The sequence below is a fragment of the Sceloporus undulatus genome, chromosome 6 (genome assembly GCF_019175285.1).
Source record: "Sceloporus undulatus isolate JIND9_A2432 ecotype Alabama chromosome 6, SceUnd_v1.1, whole genome shotgun sequence".
NCBI lineage: Eukaryota > Metazoa > Chordata > Lepidosauria > Squamata > Phrynosomatidae > Sceloporus > Sceloporus undulatus.
In genome coordinates, this window is record NC_056527.1 from 167,200,166 (window position 1) to 167,219,246 (window position 19,081).

Genomic DNA, 19,081 nt, shown 5'->3' on the forward strand with positions numbered 1-19,081 from the left:
TCGGCCATGAAACCCACCGGGGGCAAGACGCACGCTCTCAACTTCCAGGGAAGGCAACCTTTCTCTGAACAAATCTTGCAAGAAAACCCCATGACAAGTTCACCTTAGGGTTGCCCTATGTTGGAAACGACTTGAAGAAACACAACAAATCCTTTTTTTGAACTGAGCCATGCCATCTCATGATAGGACCAAAGTATGATAGCCTTCAGTTTAGTCATCCTGGCTTCTAGTAAGAATGAAATTCCAGGTTATCCTGACCTGCCTGTTTTTGCTTCCCATCCACCTTTTCCTTCCATTGCTTTCCCCAATCCCTGGTTTAGCAGATTGTCTCATCACCCCCCCCCCATCCCCAATCCCAGATTGCCTCTTCCCGCTCTCTCGCTCTCTCTCTCTTTTGCATGTGGGAACTCATCTTTGCACACTACCAGCACATGAAGAGCCAAGAGCAAAGCTTCCCTAAGCATTGCGGTGCATCTCTCCTCTCCCAGACCTGAGAACGAGGTGCATTGGCAATTGCTCAGCAATTTCCTTGCCAGCCTTCTTTCCCTCTTCTCTTCTTCTTCGTCCTCCTCCTCCTCCTCTTCTTCCTCCTCCTTGTCCTTTTGCAGAGATGCAGCCGGAGTCACAGAAGATGCAAGCCTTCATCTCTCCCTCCTGCAATTTCTAAAGGAGAAAGGGAAGGAGAATCAAGGAGAAAGGAGGGGGGCATTGCAGACTCTGCAACTCTACAGGAAAGAAGGGGTGCCAGTTCTGGAGGGAGGGAGGCTCAGTCTCTTGCAGGCAATCCAGCCTTCCCCCCTCCCCAATCCCTGCAGGCATCCAGCTCCCACTATCTTCTTCTGACCAGGTGTAGATGCTCATGCAGCCAAGAAGGTAAGCCAGGCTGGTGGTGGTGATGGGGAGGATGTTACTGAAGATGTGGAATTGGGGTGTCTGTGTGTGGATGAGATAAGGACCATGCCCCTTCTTCACCTTTTTCAAATTGCATGCCTTGTTCTTCGTCTGTTACTTAATTGTTCCCTTTCCGGCATGCTGAGCATCCCTTGCACAATTTCCTTGCCTGAATGCATACATAGGTTTTCTTTTTTTGGAGGGGGGTGTGTGGGTGGATTTTTCGACACTTGATCTTCCTGATGTTCACCCTCTCCTGCCTCTTCTTTAATTCTGTTTACTTAGGAAACCTGTTGAGAGATCTCTTCTTCTCTCTCTTCGTTGCATTGCCTTCCTTGAAATCTGGTTTAAGTTTCTTCCAAAGCCAATTTCCAGGGATCTTTCCTTTTTCTTTTCTTTTCTGTCTTTCTTTCATCCATCCCACCATTTAAAAAAAAAAAAAAACCCAGAAACTAGCCAAAATCTTATTGTTAGCCCCAACTAGAACAGACCCCTGAATCAATGGGATTTGCCTATCTTTTGATGCATCGCTGAACCATTGATCCCATAGGTCCGCTCCACTTGGGATGGGTCAATAGGATTCAGGATCCCCCTTTCTGCCTCCTAAAATAACAAACATGGGAGTAAGTCACACAGAGTTCTGTGCTAGTCTCTATTTTTCTCTCCCTCCCCAAAACAGATGAAAATGTGTCCAATATTGCAGTCCCATGAAACCACAATTTAACACCAGAGGCTATGTAGATTTGCTCCAGAGTAAGACCCACTCAAGACAATGGGGCTTACTCCCATTGGGAGTCTGCACAGAATTGCAGCATGCATCAGATCTGGCCCCAGACATCTGGCTGCCTGAGGCAGAGCAGGGCACACCCCCAACCCACAATTTGGAGAGGCAAAACATTTGCGATGCTTAGCTGCAAAAATCCCACAGATGCAAAATAAAACCAGTAACAGCGTGGCGCCCTTTTTTTGATACCCAGAATCTGCCATCTGTCTCATGGCAGGACCAGCCCAGAGACCCTCCATGGAAGGGAATATTTCTGGAAGCAAGAAAAATTAAGCAGGATTCCCTTGCAAACAGAGATGCACAAGTCGCACAATTAGGTTCCAATTCTGTACACTTGGCATGTCTACTCTTGAGACAGGAATCCCTACTGTGTCCCTATCGATGGAAGGGAAGGTGGGTTTTGAATTAATTTAATAAATAAATAAATATCTGCCCTTGAACCAGGTTCCTATGATTGTGTATGCAACCTTATTTTGTGTGAATAAATGCCACTAAATTCTGTGGCCAGGGTATGCGTTTGTGTGTATCTGTGTGATTGTGTGGAAGCGAGAAAGTTACTATAGTTCTCAGGGTTATTTAAACTATCCAAATCATTTTTCTGTTGTCTGTTTGCTGGAAATTCCTGACACCTGCTGCAACGTTTTATTACCACCATCAAATGGGTGTCTTGTTAATTCCAAGATACAGTATATAAAAACAAAACAGGTCTCTTCTCATTCTCTCTTCCCTTCTTTCTTTTGAATTATTCTTTTATACTTACACTACATCCATGAAGAGGCACTTTGCCTTGCAGAAATAATCTGGTTTGACACCAGTTTAACTGCCGTAGCTCAGTACTATGGCATTCTGGCTGGTGCTGCAACAAACTACAGTTCCCAGAATGTCATAGCATTGAGCCATAGCATTTAAACTGGTGTCAAACCGGATCATTTCTGCAGTGCGGATGCAGCCTATAATGCTTCATCTCTAAGGAGAGGATAATAAAGAAAAGAAGAGGAAATTTGCCCCACAAACCATATCATATATTGTGAGAGAACGGAACTGAGATCAGAAACAACTCGAAGGCACACAGCAACCATCTTATTTAAGAGTGCAAGCTGCATTACTCTCTGGATATTGTTGGACTATGACTCCCATTAGCCCTCGCTAGCTTTGTTGATGGGGAGGAATGCTGGGAGATGTAGTCCAACAACCTGAAATGCTGTCCAGTTTCCACAGTGAATCCTATTTATTATTTTTTATTACTTTCTTATATCCCGCCTTTCTTCCAATATAGGGACTCAAGGCAGCAAATCCTATCAAACCCAAGCAATGTTTCCTTCCAGTTCCAAAAGGCAGACTTCTCTCCAACATCCTCCCCACTTCCCTTGCAGCTTGCTTGCCATATTTCTTAATTTCTTAAGTAAGCTTGCATTGTGTCTGCAAGGCAAGGCAAAGTGTGTGTGCATGCATGTGTGTGTAGTGTGTGTATGTGGTTCTGCGTGCATGTGTTTAACATTCTTGTTTGTGGCGCTCAGGCGTGAGGCGAGAGTTTGGTGTTGTTTAGATTGTGCGTCTTGATTGCCGCCTGTTGAAGTAATTGCCTTGCAATTGCTCCGAGGTGGAATCAATTTCCCCAAATTGAGATTTTAATGGGAAGCTGGGAAAGGGCTTTATGTCATGTGGTTTAAGGAGGCTCAGGGTTGCATTTATTCCATAAACCAGGTCTTTCTCCCATGAGCTCCTCATTCCCTGCACCCAACAAACAGGCCAGGAAACACATTGCCACCTACCGGCGCACTGACACATCCCAGGCTGCGTTTTAATCCTAGGAAGAGAACAAAGTGGTACAACTTGTATTGAAAACAGAAACAGACGCATACTCATGTATACGTCTACAAATCTAGGTCCAAAAATTGACCCCAGAAAACTGAGTCGACTTATCCATGGGTCAATGTAAGTATGCATCTTATCTTGCTATTTAAAAGAAAGGCAAGAGAGCAACAATCTCCTCTTACTCTCATCCATCCAACCTTAAGAGTGAGCACAAAAAGTTATGTCTGCTGGAATTTTGTACATTCTTTGACATTGTTTTGCTTTGCTTCACCTTTTAGATCCTTTGCTAAATGCCCTAAATTTTACCCTCGACTTATCCATGGGTCATACCAAAAACCCTAATTCCGGCCCCAAAACCTGCCCTTGACTTATACATGAGGTCGACTTATTGTCGGGTATATATGGTATCTGTTTGCAGAACCTTATAAAAAACAACACACAGCTAAATAAAGTATCCATGCATCTTATTAGAAACATGGAATCGAGATTAAAACAGTGATAGAAAACCAATCTCGTTCAGTGCAAAGAACTTTTGGAAGTGTACGAAAAGATAAGAAATACTGGTTTAAGTCGTACGATAGATGCCTTCTGACATATATGTTGGTGTCTTTTAATACTTTGAAATGAATACAAAGTATATGCAGAAAGAAAGAAAGAAAGAAAGAAAGAAAGAAAGAAAGAAAGAAAACACATATAGAAACGTCTATAAGATAGTGTCCCAATGAGGGAAAGGTGGGATATAAATCTTTGAAATAAATACAAAAATAAATTATAGTAAAGACCAGTGATGTAGACTTGAGTCAATTGACTTGGAGTGAAGTCGGACTCAGTTCGCTTCAGTGACTTGACTTGGATTCGACTCAGGAATAAATGATGCACTGACTTGACTCGACTCGACTCGCAACTTTTATATTTCGAGCGACTGACTTGCTGGTCTAACTTCATCCAGAAGCAGCAAATGAATTAAGCAATGGGCTTGAGGTCTTTTCAGCAGCCTAACCCCATTGCATATTGGAAGGGCCTTCTAAAACCTCTGAGTCAACTTTAGAACGATCCTTCCTTCTCAAGCCTATTGCTAATGCATTTGCTGTTCCTCTCTGATTTTTGTTTTAACCTAACTTTGTGCATGTCTTCTTGAATTTTCCCAAACTCTGTTTATAACATAGCACCGGAGTTTAGAAAAACTAGTCCAAAAAATAAATTTTCACCAGCTGTGCCTTCTTCTTGTGGCTGTTGCTGTGTTCATTCAATCAGCTCCAATTTATGGCAATCCTATCCTAGGGTTCAGTAAGTAAAGTATATCACTTTAATTCACCTATCAGCCTATGGCACCCTGATGAATTTCATAATTTTCTTCGGCAAAGAAAATACTCAGAGGTGGTTCTGCCAGGTCCTTCCTCTGAAATATAGCCAACAGCACCTGGTATTCCTTGGTGATCTCCTATCCAAGTACTAACCAAGGCTGACCCTGCTTAACTTCCATGCTCAGACAGAGTATGGTGCTATTTACCCATTCATCCTTTACTTGGTTTACTTGGCAGGATTTATTCAGAGGAGGTTTGCCATTGCCTTCCTCTTACGCTGAGAGAGTGTGATTTGCCTATGGTCATGCAAAGGGTTTCCACAGATGAGTGCAGATTCAAACCCTGTCCTGGGCTGCATCCACATGGCAGAAATAATCCAGTTCAACACCACTTTAATTGCCATGGCTCATGGCTATGGAATTCAGGGAACTATAGTTTGTTTCAGCATCAGATCTCTCAGTCAAAAAAGGCTAAGCTGGTCCTCCATGTGTTTTGGATTTCAACTCCCAGTTTGGTCAACAATCAGGAATGCTGGGCCCTGAAGTCCAAATCATCTGGAGAACTAAAGTTTGGGAATCATTGGGATAAGGTCTAGGAACTACAGTTCCCACAATTCCATAGCATTGAGCCATGGCAGTTGAAGTGGTTTCAAAGTGGATTATTCTGCAGTGCGGCTGCAGCCCTAGTCCCGCTCTCTCTCCAGCCACTACTCTGCTGGGTTCCCTCTTAGCGCTGCTTAGCCCAGTTTCTTCTTAGTCTCCTTTCTTGGATTTTGGAGACAATTCTCCCCAGCTGTTTATTAGCTGGAAAAGTGGAATTTGTACATTTGGGGGAAAGCTATTTGGAAAGGGCTCTGAGGGAAAGTTAGGGAGGTGAGGGATAGACTCCTGCCTGCAGAGAAGAAAATATACAGAGATTGCAGCCAAGCTTCTGACGAATGGTTTAGAATAAGCCTGGCCATATGTGAAGTTTATATCTCAGGGGTTTTTGCAATGATGGGTCTCCCACCGGAGTCGAGAGGGAAATGCCATCTGTCCCAGTGTGTATACAAGAGGGGCTTTGTTCTGTCACAAATATCTCCATCCCGTGCCATGGGGCGTTTAAAATACGCCTTGTTCCAGTCGAACAGAATGTGATCCAGCCACATGCGGTTTGCAGGAATTTGGACTTTCTGCAGAGGACCCCCATCCATCCAAAAGACCCTGCATAAAGACTTTGGCTCCATCAACACTGCAGAAATAATCCACCTTGACACCATTTTAATGGCTAAGACTCACTGCTATGGAACTCTGGCACTTGTGCGTTTTTTTGAGAGTGGGATGTATGGGCAAGTATTCCCCAACGTTTCGATGTGGGCAAGTATTTCCCCATGTATCCCTATGGGCAAGTGTCAACCAATGTTTCCTATGAGCAGGTATTCCCCTATGTTCCCCTATGGGCAAGTATTCCCCTGTTTTCTATGGGCAAGTATTCTCTTATGATTCTTTATGGGCAAGTATTCCCCTATATATTGCTATGGGCAAATATCCTCCAATGTTTCCCTATGGACAAGGATTCCCTTATTTTGCCCTATGGGCAAGGATTGTCCTATGTTTCCCTATGGGTAAGTCTCCTCCAGTGTTTCCCTATGGACAAGGATCCCCCTGTGTTTCCCTATATGGGCAAGGATTTGGCCTCATTCCCACTTCCTTTTAAACTGGATCACAAATTGGTTTGAACCGGTTTAAATGACCCTGTTTCCCACTTAAACTGAATCGCTTTTCGGAGAGGGGGGCCATGCACTAGACCCATTTAACCCGCGTCTTTTTGACGCTGATTTTTTTTCCACATCTTTTTGGATAAACTGATTCCACGCGAGTGTGAACCAGATGCGGATCGGAATCAACTTAAATTTGCCCTTTGACTAGCTGGAGTGGGTCCAGTTTGAGTCGATTCATTCGTCAATGTGAACTGCAAGTGGGTTCTTCTATTTTGCAGCAAGAAAATGTGATCGGAGAAAATGTGGTGTGAACCACGCTCCGCTGCCGAACCGATCCCTCGATTCGGATGGCAAAGCGATTTATTTGTAACATTCCAGAGGGAGCCCTCGTCCTTCTGGGCTCCCTTTGGAGAGCCTCTTGCCTTGGGCTGGCATCCAGCTGCACTCCATCTCTCCTCCTCCTCCCTTCCTCCATCCCTCCATCCTTCTCTCCTCCTTCTTAGGCGCCCAGCCCCTTTCCTCCTGACGTTGCTGCCTCTTGTAACCGGAGCCACCTCCATCCCTCCTTTCCTTTGGCTTTGGAGGGGAGTAAGCCCAGAGAAGGAGGGCTGCAGGGAGCTGGCGCCTTGGGCTGTTTTCTAAGACTCACACAGGGCTCTGTGTGTGTGTGTTGTTGTGAGTGCGTTACTGGAAGGGGAGGCCACTCTTGTGTCCAGTCCCTTTCTCTGCTTCTTTGCATCGTTGGTTTGCTAGATCCCTTCCTTGCAACTGATACCTTTCCTCCTCCATTCCTCTTACTTCTTTTTTGTTCTTTCTTTCTCTCCTTTCCCTCCCTTTTCCCTTTCTTTCTTTCTTTCTTTCTCTCCTTCTGTTCCCTTTTTCCTCCTCTTTCTTTCTTTCTTTCTTTCTTTCTCTTTGCAAACGACTCTTCTTATAGGGAGAGGCTAGTGGTTAGAGCTGAAGCTGGATGGATGGGTATGGGGAAAGGGGCAAGAACCAAAGCCCTGGGACTGATCCAAACCTTCTTTGTCTCTCTCTGCGTCTTCCCAACAGGTAAGAAGCATCTATTTTTCCCTTCTCCAATTGTGTGTTTATTTTCCTTCTTTGGTTTACTTTCCAGTTGGGTTTTCAGCCCTTCAAGAGCTGCCTTTGCTGAGATTCTTAACTCTGTCTCAGTCCAGTGTGGTCAGCTCAGACTGGCAGCAGGTCTCCAGTCTTGCAAGGCTTCTTGGGGGGCATCCACACTGGAGAAATAATGCAGGTTGGCACCACTCTAAAGTACCAGGGCTCCATGATGGGATGAGAAGTTTGGTGAGGGACCTCCTGGGCAGAAAAGGCTTGTAAAAACACAGAGCTCATGTTTCATAGGATGGAGCTAAAGCACTTAAAGTGGGGTCCAAATGCATCATTTCTACAGTGCAGATGCACCCAAAGTCCTATCCGGTCGAAGCCACTGGGATCTTCTGGAGGTTGTGGGAGGCTGTCTTCTGTTGAGTCCAACTCTTGGTCCATCTAATCCAGTGTTGTCATCTCAGGCTGAGAGATGTGGATCTCCAAGGTTTTATGGTTGGATTCCTTCTTACCCTTACCTTGGTCTTCCTTGATGGTCTCCCAAGTACTAACCAGGCCTGAATCTGTTTGGCTTTCCAAAATCTAGAGTGTTCTGTGTTTCTAGGATGGGGTCCTTATGCTAAAACAGATCCTTGCTCCCAAGGTGACCAGACGTCCCCCTTTTCCGGACATGCCCTACACTTCAGCCATCTGTCCAGGAGGAATCCCAAAATGTCCTCCATTTTGAGTGGGACTATGAAGCAAGCATTTACATTTCTATGAGTGTTTTCAGCTTTTATTTGGTCTTGTCCTCCATTTTTCTTGAATGTCCTATGTTTTGCAGTCACCCTGTTTGGTCCACCTAGTCATGTATTGCCAGTTTTGACAAGCAGAAATAGCTCTCTCCGTGGCTTTTCAAGCAGGATTCTTTCCAAGTTCGAGGTGGAAAGACTTGGTTGTTTTCCATGCCAGTTCTAACCAGGCCTGACTCCGCTTAGCTTCCATAATCAGGTGAAATTGAGTGTCTTTAGGAAGAAAGTTTTCTTTCTTTGCCCTCCCATTAGACATTCTCCATGCATTTTGTGACTGAGCAATGCCAGAGATGTGCAAAGAACATGGGAAGGATCTTTGTGTGTGGTGGGGGGACTACAAAGTTGTATGGCGTTGTAGTCTCTCCAAAAACAATGTCCTCATACTAGTTGTGTTGTGTGTCATACTCATTTGTACATGACAGAGAAGCATGCAGTGATCAATAAGTGCTGAGTTACCTTCCATTATAAAGGCTGTGTTTATTTCCAAAGGACTAAAACATCCCTTTGGAGGAAATTTCTCTGTACATTAACATTTGGGATGGAGGGGCAGGAGCAACATTTGTGGCTTTCCAAACTTTGAAGAGCCAGGGCAATGGTGTTTGTGTGCGCGCATGAGATGGGGGAGAAGTATATGTGTGTACACACCTTCAAGTCACCTATGGATTTATGGCGACCCCGTGAATTTCTTAGTCAAGGAATACTCAGCGGTGGTTTTGATGGTTCCTTCCTCTGCAATAGAGGGTACAGCACCTGGTATTCATTGGTGGTCTCTCATCCAAGTACTAACCAGATCTGACCCTGCTTGGCTTCTGAGATTAGACATGATCTGGTGCCTTTAGGGTACTTAGGTCCTTGGAAAGAAGTATACATCCATATGTATGTTCTGCTTTGGCATGGGAGAGATATCTTAACCCAATATTTACATGTTTTTCCTAGTGTGAAATGAAGCATCCTGGTTGCTTCCTTGGTGCACACTTTGTTGACTGGAACACTTTGGGCTTATTCTGTTAGTGCTAGTTACCAATATGTTTCAAGCAACATCCAAGGCGCTGGTTCCTACTATTAAAGAAGATATGGACTGGAAAGATTGCTTCCTCCTTGATGAACCTGTCCTTAATGGGAGATAAGTCCCGGAAGGCTTTCGATACTTCCTCCTCACCAAGAAAATCCAGTTTGGTGAGCAGACAGGACAGGGCCTTCTCTGTGGTGTATCCCAACCCCACGGTTCCCTTTTTAAATTCCTTCCTTAAATTTCAAGCAAGCCCCCCAAAAAACTGGTGGCGGTCTGCTTTGTTCCGCACGCCTTGTGAGTAATTTCAAACGTATTCATTCCACTCTCTCTGGAGTTTATCACACTGGGGCTGATTTCGGCATTAAAGAGAGATTAAAGCGCATTTAAAGCATTCCGCAAGTGAAGCGGAAACGGCGAGTAATTGCTTGAAAGATTCTCGCATGCAATGGTGCAAATAAAGTGATATCGGAAATGCATCGTCACCGAAATCCCGAAAGGAAAAACATGTGCATTAATGCTTCTTTGTGGCCACTTTAATGGCGGGTTTTGTGCGACGTCATGTGAAATCGTTACGCATAATTAGGCGATTTTTCAGTAAGGCATCAGCACTTTTGGGCAGAGAAGGCTAAAGTAAAGTAAAAAGATGTGCATTAATGCTTCTTTGTGGCATGAGGCTAAAGACTCTGTAAAACTACAAATCCCAGGATTTCATAAACTGGAGCTTCCACATTCAAAGTGGTGTCAAACTGCATCATTTCTACCCATCGATTTTCTTGGTGGGGTGATAGGAAAGGTATAACCCATTTGCTATATTGCCTCCTTTCCTTCAAAATACACACACAAGCACAAATACACACACACACACACACACACATACATATATATATATGTATATATATTTCTGTAGGAACATGTTAGCAGCTGCTTTTCTCTACTTGTACCTGCCTTTCTCCTTGGCTCTTTATTAACTTGGCGAGAAACCTTAGCTGAATGGAGGCTCTGCCAGATGTTGTTCTACTCAAAATTTCGGAGCAAATTTGAAAGAAAAGAAAAGGAAAAAGGAGGGGGTGGGTGGGTGCCTCTGAAAAACAAACTTAAGCCACAGAAATTCCCTTTTAACCTCTTGTCTTCCAACTATCCAATGCAGGTCCAAAAGGTATCCCTTCTGATCTTCTTTCTTGGACATGTTTGCAAAAGACGAAGCATTTTTGGATCCAACGCCTTCCTTCTCTCCATCTCTCTTTCTCTCTCTATCCCCCACACCTTTTTATTCTTCTTCTTCTCCTCCTCCTCCTCCTCCTCCTCTTCCCACCTCCTTCCTTCAAGCCCAGGGTTTGTTTTTATGGTGTCAGAAGGAAAAAAAAGGAGCGAATTTTGAGAATCACAGATGAAAACCGCCATCTGTTTCCAATGAATCCCCCCATAGCTTTTCACAGCGTTGCTGGTGGAGTCTGGCTTGCACATTCCTTCAAGCTCCGAGGGCTTGTTTTCGTTGGGGGAAGGGAAAGTAACTTCACACAGGGAGAGTTGTTCCTTCCAAAAAGTGCTCCAGTTTCTTGGCCTGTAGGTTTTCCTCCCCTTCCCCTCCTTCCAACCAACATCACTTCATTGGAGGCAAAAAGAAACTGGGGAATGGGGGTGAAAAGGGAATTATTAATGCTCTAGGAGCAAAAAACTTCTGATATCGATTTGCTATAGCACTATTTTTGGCAACCTTTTGCTTTGCAAAGTGCAAAACGGTTTTGCACGGCCGAGGAGGAAACCCCCTCTGCTTTTAAATAAAAGCTCATTCTTCTGCATTTGTCTTGGTTTAGGATGGAGCACACATTTTTTTCTCCCCACCCCTCCATTTTTCCTAAGCAATTGCAGTCCTTGAGAAACTCACACTAGATTCCGTGGCCTCTTGTTGTCGTTGCCGTCACGCGCCTTCGAGACGTTTCCAACTTATGGCGACCTTAAGGCAAACCTATGGTGGGCTTTTCTTGGCAAGGTTTGATCAAAAGGGTGCAAAAACAACCCCAGAACAACTGAATCACCTCTGTGTAGATCTGCTGGGAAGGTGTGCTGCCAGAGCCAAGATATTATTGAATTGGCTCTCCTTGTATAAAAATGCAAAACACGCTGGAGCTCACATCACCTGGCAAGAAAGAACTTGATCTTCAGTTTGGGGTGTGCGATGGCTTGTGTTCTGTTTGTTGTTTGTTGTTTGCCGTACACCTTTCGTCAAGTCCTTTTGGCTTCTGACACCCCTAAGGCAAACTTATCATGGGCCTTTCTGGGCAGCATTTGTTCAGAAGGGATTTGCTATTGCTTTACTCTGAGGCTGAGACAGTATGACCTGTCCAAGGTTACCTAGTGAGTTTCTGCAGCTGAGCAAGGATTCAAATCCTGATCATGCAGTGTCCTAGGCCAACACTCAAAAAAGCACTCTATTGCTCTGTCTCTCTTTGTGTTATATAGGACTCTTTATTTTCAGGAGGTAAAATATATATTAACTGAGTTTGAGGATGTGTTGTATTGTATTTTTCTGCTTTATGAGGCTTTTTGTGGGTGACTGTGGAGTTCACTATGAGTCTTGTAGACCTCAGTTGCTTTGTCCTATTGACTTTTCCTCTCTAATCTCTTAATTTAATCATTCTCAAATCCAAGATTGCAAATTGCTTTTAAATCCTAGCCACTTTTGCAAGGTTCTTCAGTGAACACCAGCCAATAAAAGATGCAAGGTTCCTCCCAATCCACCATTCTGTTTTTTACTAGGTTTGTAGACTTGGATAATCCCAAGCCATCCCTTCTCTATTGCCAAGTTCAGAGTTACCTAACGTTGTCCATAACTTGATAAATATATGCCATGGCTTATTCCTCCTATTTCTTCCCACCCCAAAAAAATAACTTAAAAGCTCCAGTGGCCACAGCTTTTCCTTTTATGAGTTTAGTGAGAGGGACTCCCAAAAACGTACGTCTGAGACCAAAAATATTATCCTGAAATGCCCATCGACATTAGCTGACTATGGTGATGGGAGTTGAGGTCCAAACATCTGCAGGTCGAAGAAGATGGTTTTAGGCCATACTGCAGTTTTAAGGCTTTATTTTACACCTGCTTATTTGGGACTTTTCCTCCTGAGTAAGTTTGTAAAAGGACATTTGGCTGCTGGCTCACAAAAAGAAAGAATTCTGTGGACATTGACTGATCCAGCATAATCCCCTTTAATGTTCCTAAAATACAGTCTGAAGCCAACAATCTGTTCCAAAGGGACACTACATGGGAGGTTTCGCCTTTAAAAAACTATCTCAAATAAATATATCTTTAGCCAAGGCGATGAAGCCTCAGTCGTTCTGGCCATAATATCTATACCCAAAGTAGCATCCCTGGTACAAGTGGGTTGTTGGTATTGCCAAAGCTGGCACCAAAGCAGTTTTTGCTAGACTTTTTATTCAGCAGCATTCTGGTTGTTTTGCCCGTCAGGAGAAACGTCACTGAAACAAAGGCAAAGTGTGAGTTTTGGCATGCGTTTCACATTTTTCCAGTTGTGCAGTTTGGAGGTTGATTGTGCCCATTGTGGTGATGATGGCGTTCGGGATCCCCATGGTCATTTGATGGATGAAATTGTCATTTTGAAATCAAACAGATGTACACTAGGGCTAGGAGAACCCATGTGTTATAACTAGCATTTTACTTGTGTATTTTTGTTGGGCCTCTGGACCATAATAAATGATTGTTGTTGTTGCATTGGAGGGGCTTGCACTAGGATGGATTTTGATATGACCCATGGATATGTCAAGGGTAAAACCTAGGGGCATGTAACAAAGGATGTAGGATGAGCCAAAGGGAAATGATGCCAAATGATGCCTCCAAAGGTTTAGGATGTGGATTAGTTTTGCACCCATCTAATGTGATGTGAGATGCACAGACAGACCGATGGATATTACACACAGAAAGAGAAATGATCCTCAGACACTCTGCTGCACATCATTGGCATTTTAACTTCCCTACATGTGCTGGTTCTCATCGATAACACTCAATTTCTCCAGATTATGCCCATTGCGCTTCCTATTTTTTTTATTCCCTGTCACTTGGGCCATCTGAGATTTTCTCCCCATCGCAGGGATCTTGTGAGACTCGGCAGCTAATCCCAGATAAGAACCTGCCAATTGGTTGGAGGCTTTGTCAGATAAATTGATAAGGAGGCCTTTGCTTCTGGGCTGCCTGGCGATTCCAGGCACTCGCTGGAAACAGAGAAGGAAAAGGGGAGTTGAACAGTTGTGAAAACATCACCGCCTGAAGTCCTGAAATATCTCAGAATGGGTGTCCATATAACAGAGTTAGGGAAAAGACCAAGGGGAAAGGAAGTTTGCTTTGACTTTGGTGACGTTCTGCAGAAATGGGGATCTCTAGGTCAAGACCTAGCTGCTGAGTAGCTCATATTTGCTGCAATAGGTTTATAGTACCTCCATGTTTTGTTGTTGTTGTTGTTGTTGTTGTTGTTGTTGTGTGCTTTCAAGTTGTTTCCAACTTATGGCAACCCTAAGGCAAACCTATCATGGGGTTTCCTTGGCAAGATTTGTTCAGAGAAGGTTTGCCATTGGCATGTGTGGCCAGCTGTCCTCTGTGCACAGCTGTGCATTTGCAGGGAGGGCAAATAGATGCGAATTTGCACAGGAATGTGAAGACGACTAAGCATTGATGTGTCTGTGCAAAAATTTGCACCAGTTTGTATAATACACCTATGTGTAGACTATCCCCAAGAGTCATCCAGAGAAGCTGGGAGGTTGCAGCACTGACCTAAAAAGAGAAGCACAATTTCGCCTTGTGCATAGTCACCATGGGCTGCATCCACACGGGAGAAAACATTCAATTTGACACCACTTTCATGAGCATGGATCCATGCTATGGAATTCTGGGAATAGTATTACAACAAACTACCATGCTCAGATTTCCATAGCATGGAGCCATGCCCATGAAACTGAATTATTTCTCCCTTGCATATGTGGGCTTACACTGTGACAGATTGTGACTTGTCAGTTGAGTAGTGGATTTTGGCCTAAAGGAGCAACCTAAGGCCCCTTAAAGTTCAGACTGAAACTCAAAGTGGATTCCTCACCCTGCCGACATGGGAACCACTGTCCGTCACTAAACTTGCAGTTTGCTTTCATGAGGTGTGGGGATGGCCACTGGCGCGGATGTCTTTTGAAAGAGATTAGGCAAATTTATGGAGGATAAAGGTTATCAATCGCTCCTTGTCTTGTGGCTAAATTGCTTCCAGGCTCCAGAAGGAGTCTGCTTGAGCCTGTGTGCATTGTTTGGGAACATGAGGCAGAATGCTGGGCTTGCATGACCTCCATTTAAATCCTGCCAAGTCTCTTCTTCCTCCATTTGTTGTTGTTGTTTGCCTTCAAGTCATTTCCTACTTCTGGTGAACGTAAGGTGAATCTATCACAGGGTTTTCTTGGGCTGAGAGTACAAGGCTTGCCGAGGGTCACCGAGGCTGCATCCGCACCGCAGAAATAACCCAGTTTGATACCACTTTAACTACCATGGCTGAGTACTATAGAATTCTGGGAATTGTAGTCTATTGTGGCACCAGAGCTCTTTGATAGAGAAGGCTGAGTGTGTCAACCACCACCCTACAATTTGCTAAATCCCATAGCATTGAACCATGGCAGTTAAAGTGGAGTCAAACTGGATTACGTCTGCAGTGTGGATGACTATTTTAATTTTCGTTTGCTGCCTTGAGTCCCTGTCCCTGTACTGGAATAATAATAATAATAATAATAATAATAATAATAATAATAATAATAATAATGCACACCAATGGGTTTCCATGGCTGGTCTCCAGGGTCATAGTCGGATGCTCATTATGCTGGCTCACTTCCATTCTTACCATATCATACTATATCTAATACCTGGTCTCTTTTTGTATTCTGGCCACGGCAGGTACATCCCTCTTTTTCAGCCATTTCCATCTTCTTTAAAGTTTGGATATATGTATCATTGTTGTGTGCCTTCAAGTCATTTCCAACATGTGCAACCCTAAAGTGAAGCTATAACAGGTTTTTATTGGCATGATTTGTTCAGTGGGTGTTTGCCCTTGCCTCTCTCTGAAGCTGAGAGAGTGAAACTTGCCCAAAGTGACCTAGTTGGTTTCCATGGTCAAACAGGGATTCAAACCCTGGTCTCTGGAGTCATAATCCCAGACTCAAACCTGAATGTAGACACTGCCTGAAAATTGCAGGAAATTTGCAGGGTTTGGCAGAGAGAAGATCAGTGCATTGACACATTGCGACTAATGCACACCCATCTCTCTCTCTCTCTCTCTCTCTCTCTCTTGACATGTTTCCTCTCTCCCCTTCTTAAAAGTCTGAGGTTTATTTTTGTTCGGTTTTGTTTTAAGGTAAACACAGAATGATGCCAACAAAGAATAGTGTGATAAACCCAGTGCGGTTGTTCAGGAGGGAGTTAAGGCCCAATCTTCCAGTCTAGGTGGGGCTGTCTCTAACTGGCTTACCAGATCTTGTAGACTTACTAGATTCTTCCTCCCTGAATGTAGACCATGCTGGCTAAAACCAATGGGAGTTTTAGTCTGAAACGCTGCACAACCATAGTATGAAAACCTGGGATTGGTAGGTTTTCCCCCCCAGGCACCTAGAATTATCTCGTATTCCCCTAAACTATAGGGTTAGAGTTTTGTGCCAACAGATATTAAATAACTCAAGATACTACAAATCCTAGGATCCCATAGGATAGAGTCATTACACTTAAAATAGCATCAAAGTGCTGCAGTTGTGTAGTGGGCTTTATCCATACTACACAATAAGGGGAGTTTGTGCGCAGGCGCATTTGTTTTCAAGTCTCTTGTTGATTTATGGCGACGCCATGAATTTCATAGGGTTTCCTTAGGTAAGGAGTACTCAGGGGTGGTTTTGCCCATTCCTTGTTTTGAAATAGACCCTACAGCACCCAGTTTTTGCTGGCGCTCTCCCATCCAAGTACTAACCAGGGTTAACCCTGTTTAGGTTCCAAGATAAGGTTGCATCTGGGACTTTTTAGGGCGCTGCCACTTTAAATATCATACCTCCATTGTATGGGATTCTGGGATTTATGCTTTGATGAGATGTTTAGCATTCTTCGCTATGGAGTGCTAGTCTTTCTTGCAGAGAATTCTCTCTCCAAACTACAAATCCCAGGATTCCATAAGACGGAGCCATGCCACTTAAACTGGTATCAAAATGCTCTGTGTAGTCTGGATAGACCCTCGGTCAGTGTATGGTAGCTCTTGCAAACTTTAACATATCAAATAGCTTCTGCCTTTTCTGGTTACTCTCAGTTTTGCACTGACTGCAAATACCTAAAGTAGCTTTCCCTAATGTTGTGCCTCCCAGATGTACTGGAATACAACTCCCATCATCCTTAGCAAGCATGGGGCTGTGCTAGCTGAAGTGATGGGGGTTGTAATCCAGCAACATCTGGAAGGCATCCAAGGAGGAGGAGGCTAGCAGAAAGCAGAACCTGGAAACGGTTGGTTTTGGAACAACAACTCCCCAAATGCTCCACTCAGCATGGGGATTATGGAATTGATGTTCCGAAAGCTAACTTTTCCAAGTCTGCGGCAGAGAGAATAACCATCACAGTAATACATTTCTTAGGTTTACGCCATACTATCGCAACCATATCTTCTCTCTGTAATATCAAGGATAGGATATTTTTAACTCACATAGATCTTTGCTCTCCAGATGATGGAACAGGTGATACTGCTAATCCGCGTTACCATAGAATTTCAACAATATTTTTGCAGCAGCAAGATATATTGCATTTTGGAATTTCAAATCTTCCCTTTCATAAGGCTTCAGAGGTGCTGACAGGTTAATCCCAGATTTGGAGTCCTTCTAAAGAGAGGCAACGGAACATCTCTTGCCAGCTCTCCTTTGCTCTGTAGATAATCCATCTTGCCCTGTTTTCAAGAACAGATATCCAAAGCTTGGGGCAGTGAACCTTTTGGACTACAGCGCACACACACATAACCACCAGCAGCATAAACTGTTGGGGGATTCTGGGAGATGTGATGTCCATGTTGGCTAGAGGATTTTGGGAAATGTATCCAAATAAATAATATTTTTTCAAATTCTGTCCATCTATTTTATAGATTTAAATCTTTGTAAATATTATTCTGCCAGGCAAGGGTGGGTAATGTGACCACTTTTCTTGCTGCAAGAACTTTTCTGGATGGTGGCAGGCTAATGTGTAACCTTTCAACAGAAATATTGTTTTGTGGTGGAGATCAGGGAGAAAACCTACAAGAGACCAGGAGTGGATTTAGCAGCCAGAAGAGCTAATGGGTTCTGGAGGAATTGGATCAGGAATTGGGAGAGGAAGAGGAGGCAGAGAGCCGTGTGGGTTGACTTTTGGAAAAGGGGATGGAGAAGAATCTGGGTCGATCCACAAATGTCGCCAATTGGAGACATGCGAACGCTCAGGAACTGGAATCCGTCTCCGTGTGTTTTGCTTGCTGGCATGGCATGGCGTTCCGCTTTCTCTGCCCCGCCTGCATAATGAGCATCGAGTCCCTTTTTTAAAAACCTCTTTCACGAGGACTCATGAAACTCGCTCATAAAATTGTTTTAAAGGCTTACCAACCTGCAATTGTCAAATTTTGTAATTAAGAATGGAAATCCCGCTACACAGCCACCGAAATGTGCACACACACGCAAACACACACACACACACACACACAGCCTGTAATAATAGTAATGGGTGTTTGATTGGAGCCTTAACAAATCCTTGCTTTGTTTTGTGGGTGTTCCAAGAAGGAGCGGCACAAAGGAGGGAAAAACCGCATCCACGGATCTTCTTGCAACCATCAAATGGTTTGCCCCCCCCCCCAAATTTCAAACTCTGCTGGCTTAGAGGAGCCTTCCCTTAGCCTGCCACCATCCAGAAATGTCAAATGACAACTGCCATTATCCCTAGGCAGTAGCTCCAAGGATGGATGATGGGAGGTGTAGTGCAGAGGGTGCCAAGGTAGGGAAGGTTGTGAGAAGTTAGTGTTGGCTCAGGCGGCTGCAATTAAATGCATTGCCTTTAATGACAAGCAGCAGGTATAAGGACATATGATATTTGTCTTCCTAAATCTAGGCCGAAGTGTCTGTCTAGATGTCTTGCATCCAACAGTCACCAGCCTTTGAAAGCTTATAAGCCAGGACAAGAGGTCAATGTCTTCTCTTGCTGTGAAGTCGAAAGCTTACATGGCCGGTATCCATAGTTTTTTGTGGGGCTTTTGGGCTATGTGGCCATGTTCTTCTCTTGCTGTTTGTGCCCACTATTTGGGATGCAAAGGTAGACTGCACCTGCCTGTGGAGTTTCCATTTAGGTTCCATAGCGACTAACAGCAATGAGGGAAGAGCAACCAAGCTGATCTGGTTCATTGGCTGCCATGTTCCCAGATAGGGACATTCCGGGTAAAATGATCCATGCACATAGTTGCCACCAAGGTGGATTACTGCACTGTGTTACCCATGGAATGCTCTTGAAATATTTCAACTAGCTGTTCCTCCTGGTAGAAATTTGGCTAGCTCAAGCTTGGAGAGAGAGCCAACGTGGTGTAGTAATTTGAGTGTTGGATTACAACTTTGGAGACCAGGCTTCCATTCCCAGCTTGGCCATAAAGCCCACTGGGTGGCCATGGGCAAGTCACACTCTCTCAGCCTCAGAGGAAGGCAATG

At 44.1% G+C, this 19,081-nt stretch overlaps 1 protein-coding gene across 1 annotated transcript in view; it reads left to right on the forward strand.

Moving 5' to 3' along the window:
• Nucleotides 1-446: 446 nt before the first annotated feature.
• The window catches only part of RGMA (repulsive guidance molecule BMP co-receptor a), a 32,663-nt gene continuing 14,028 nt past the window's right edge, over nucleotides 447-19,081 (forward strand). Inside the window, 2 exon segments of the mRNA XM_042474018.1 lie at nucleotides 447-873; nucleotides 7,431-7,546. Coding sequence (XP_042329952.1) covers nucleotides 854-873; nucleotides 7,431-7,546 — 136 coding nt within the window. The 5' untranslated portion in view covers nucleotides 447-853.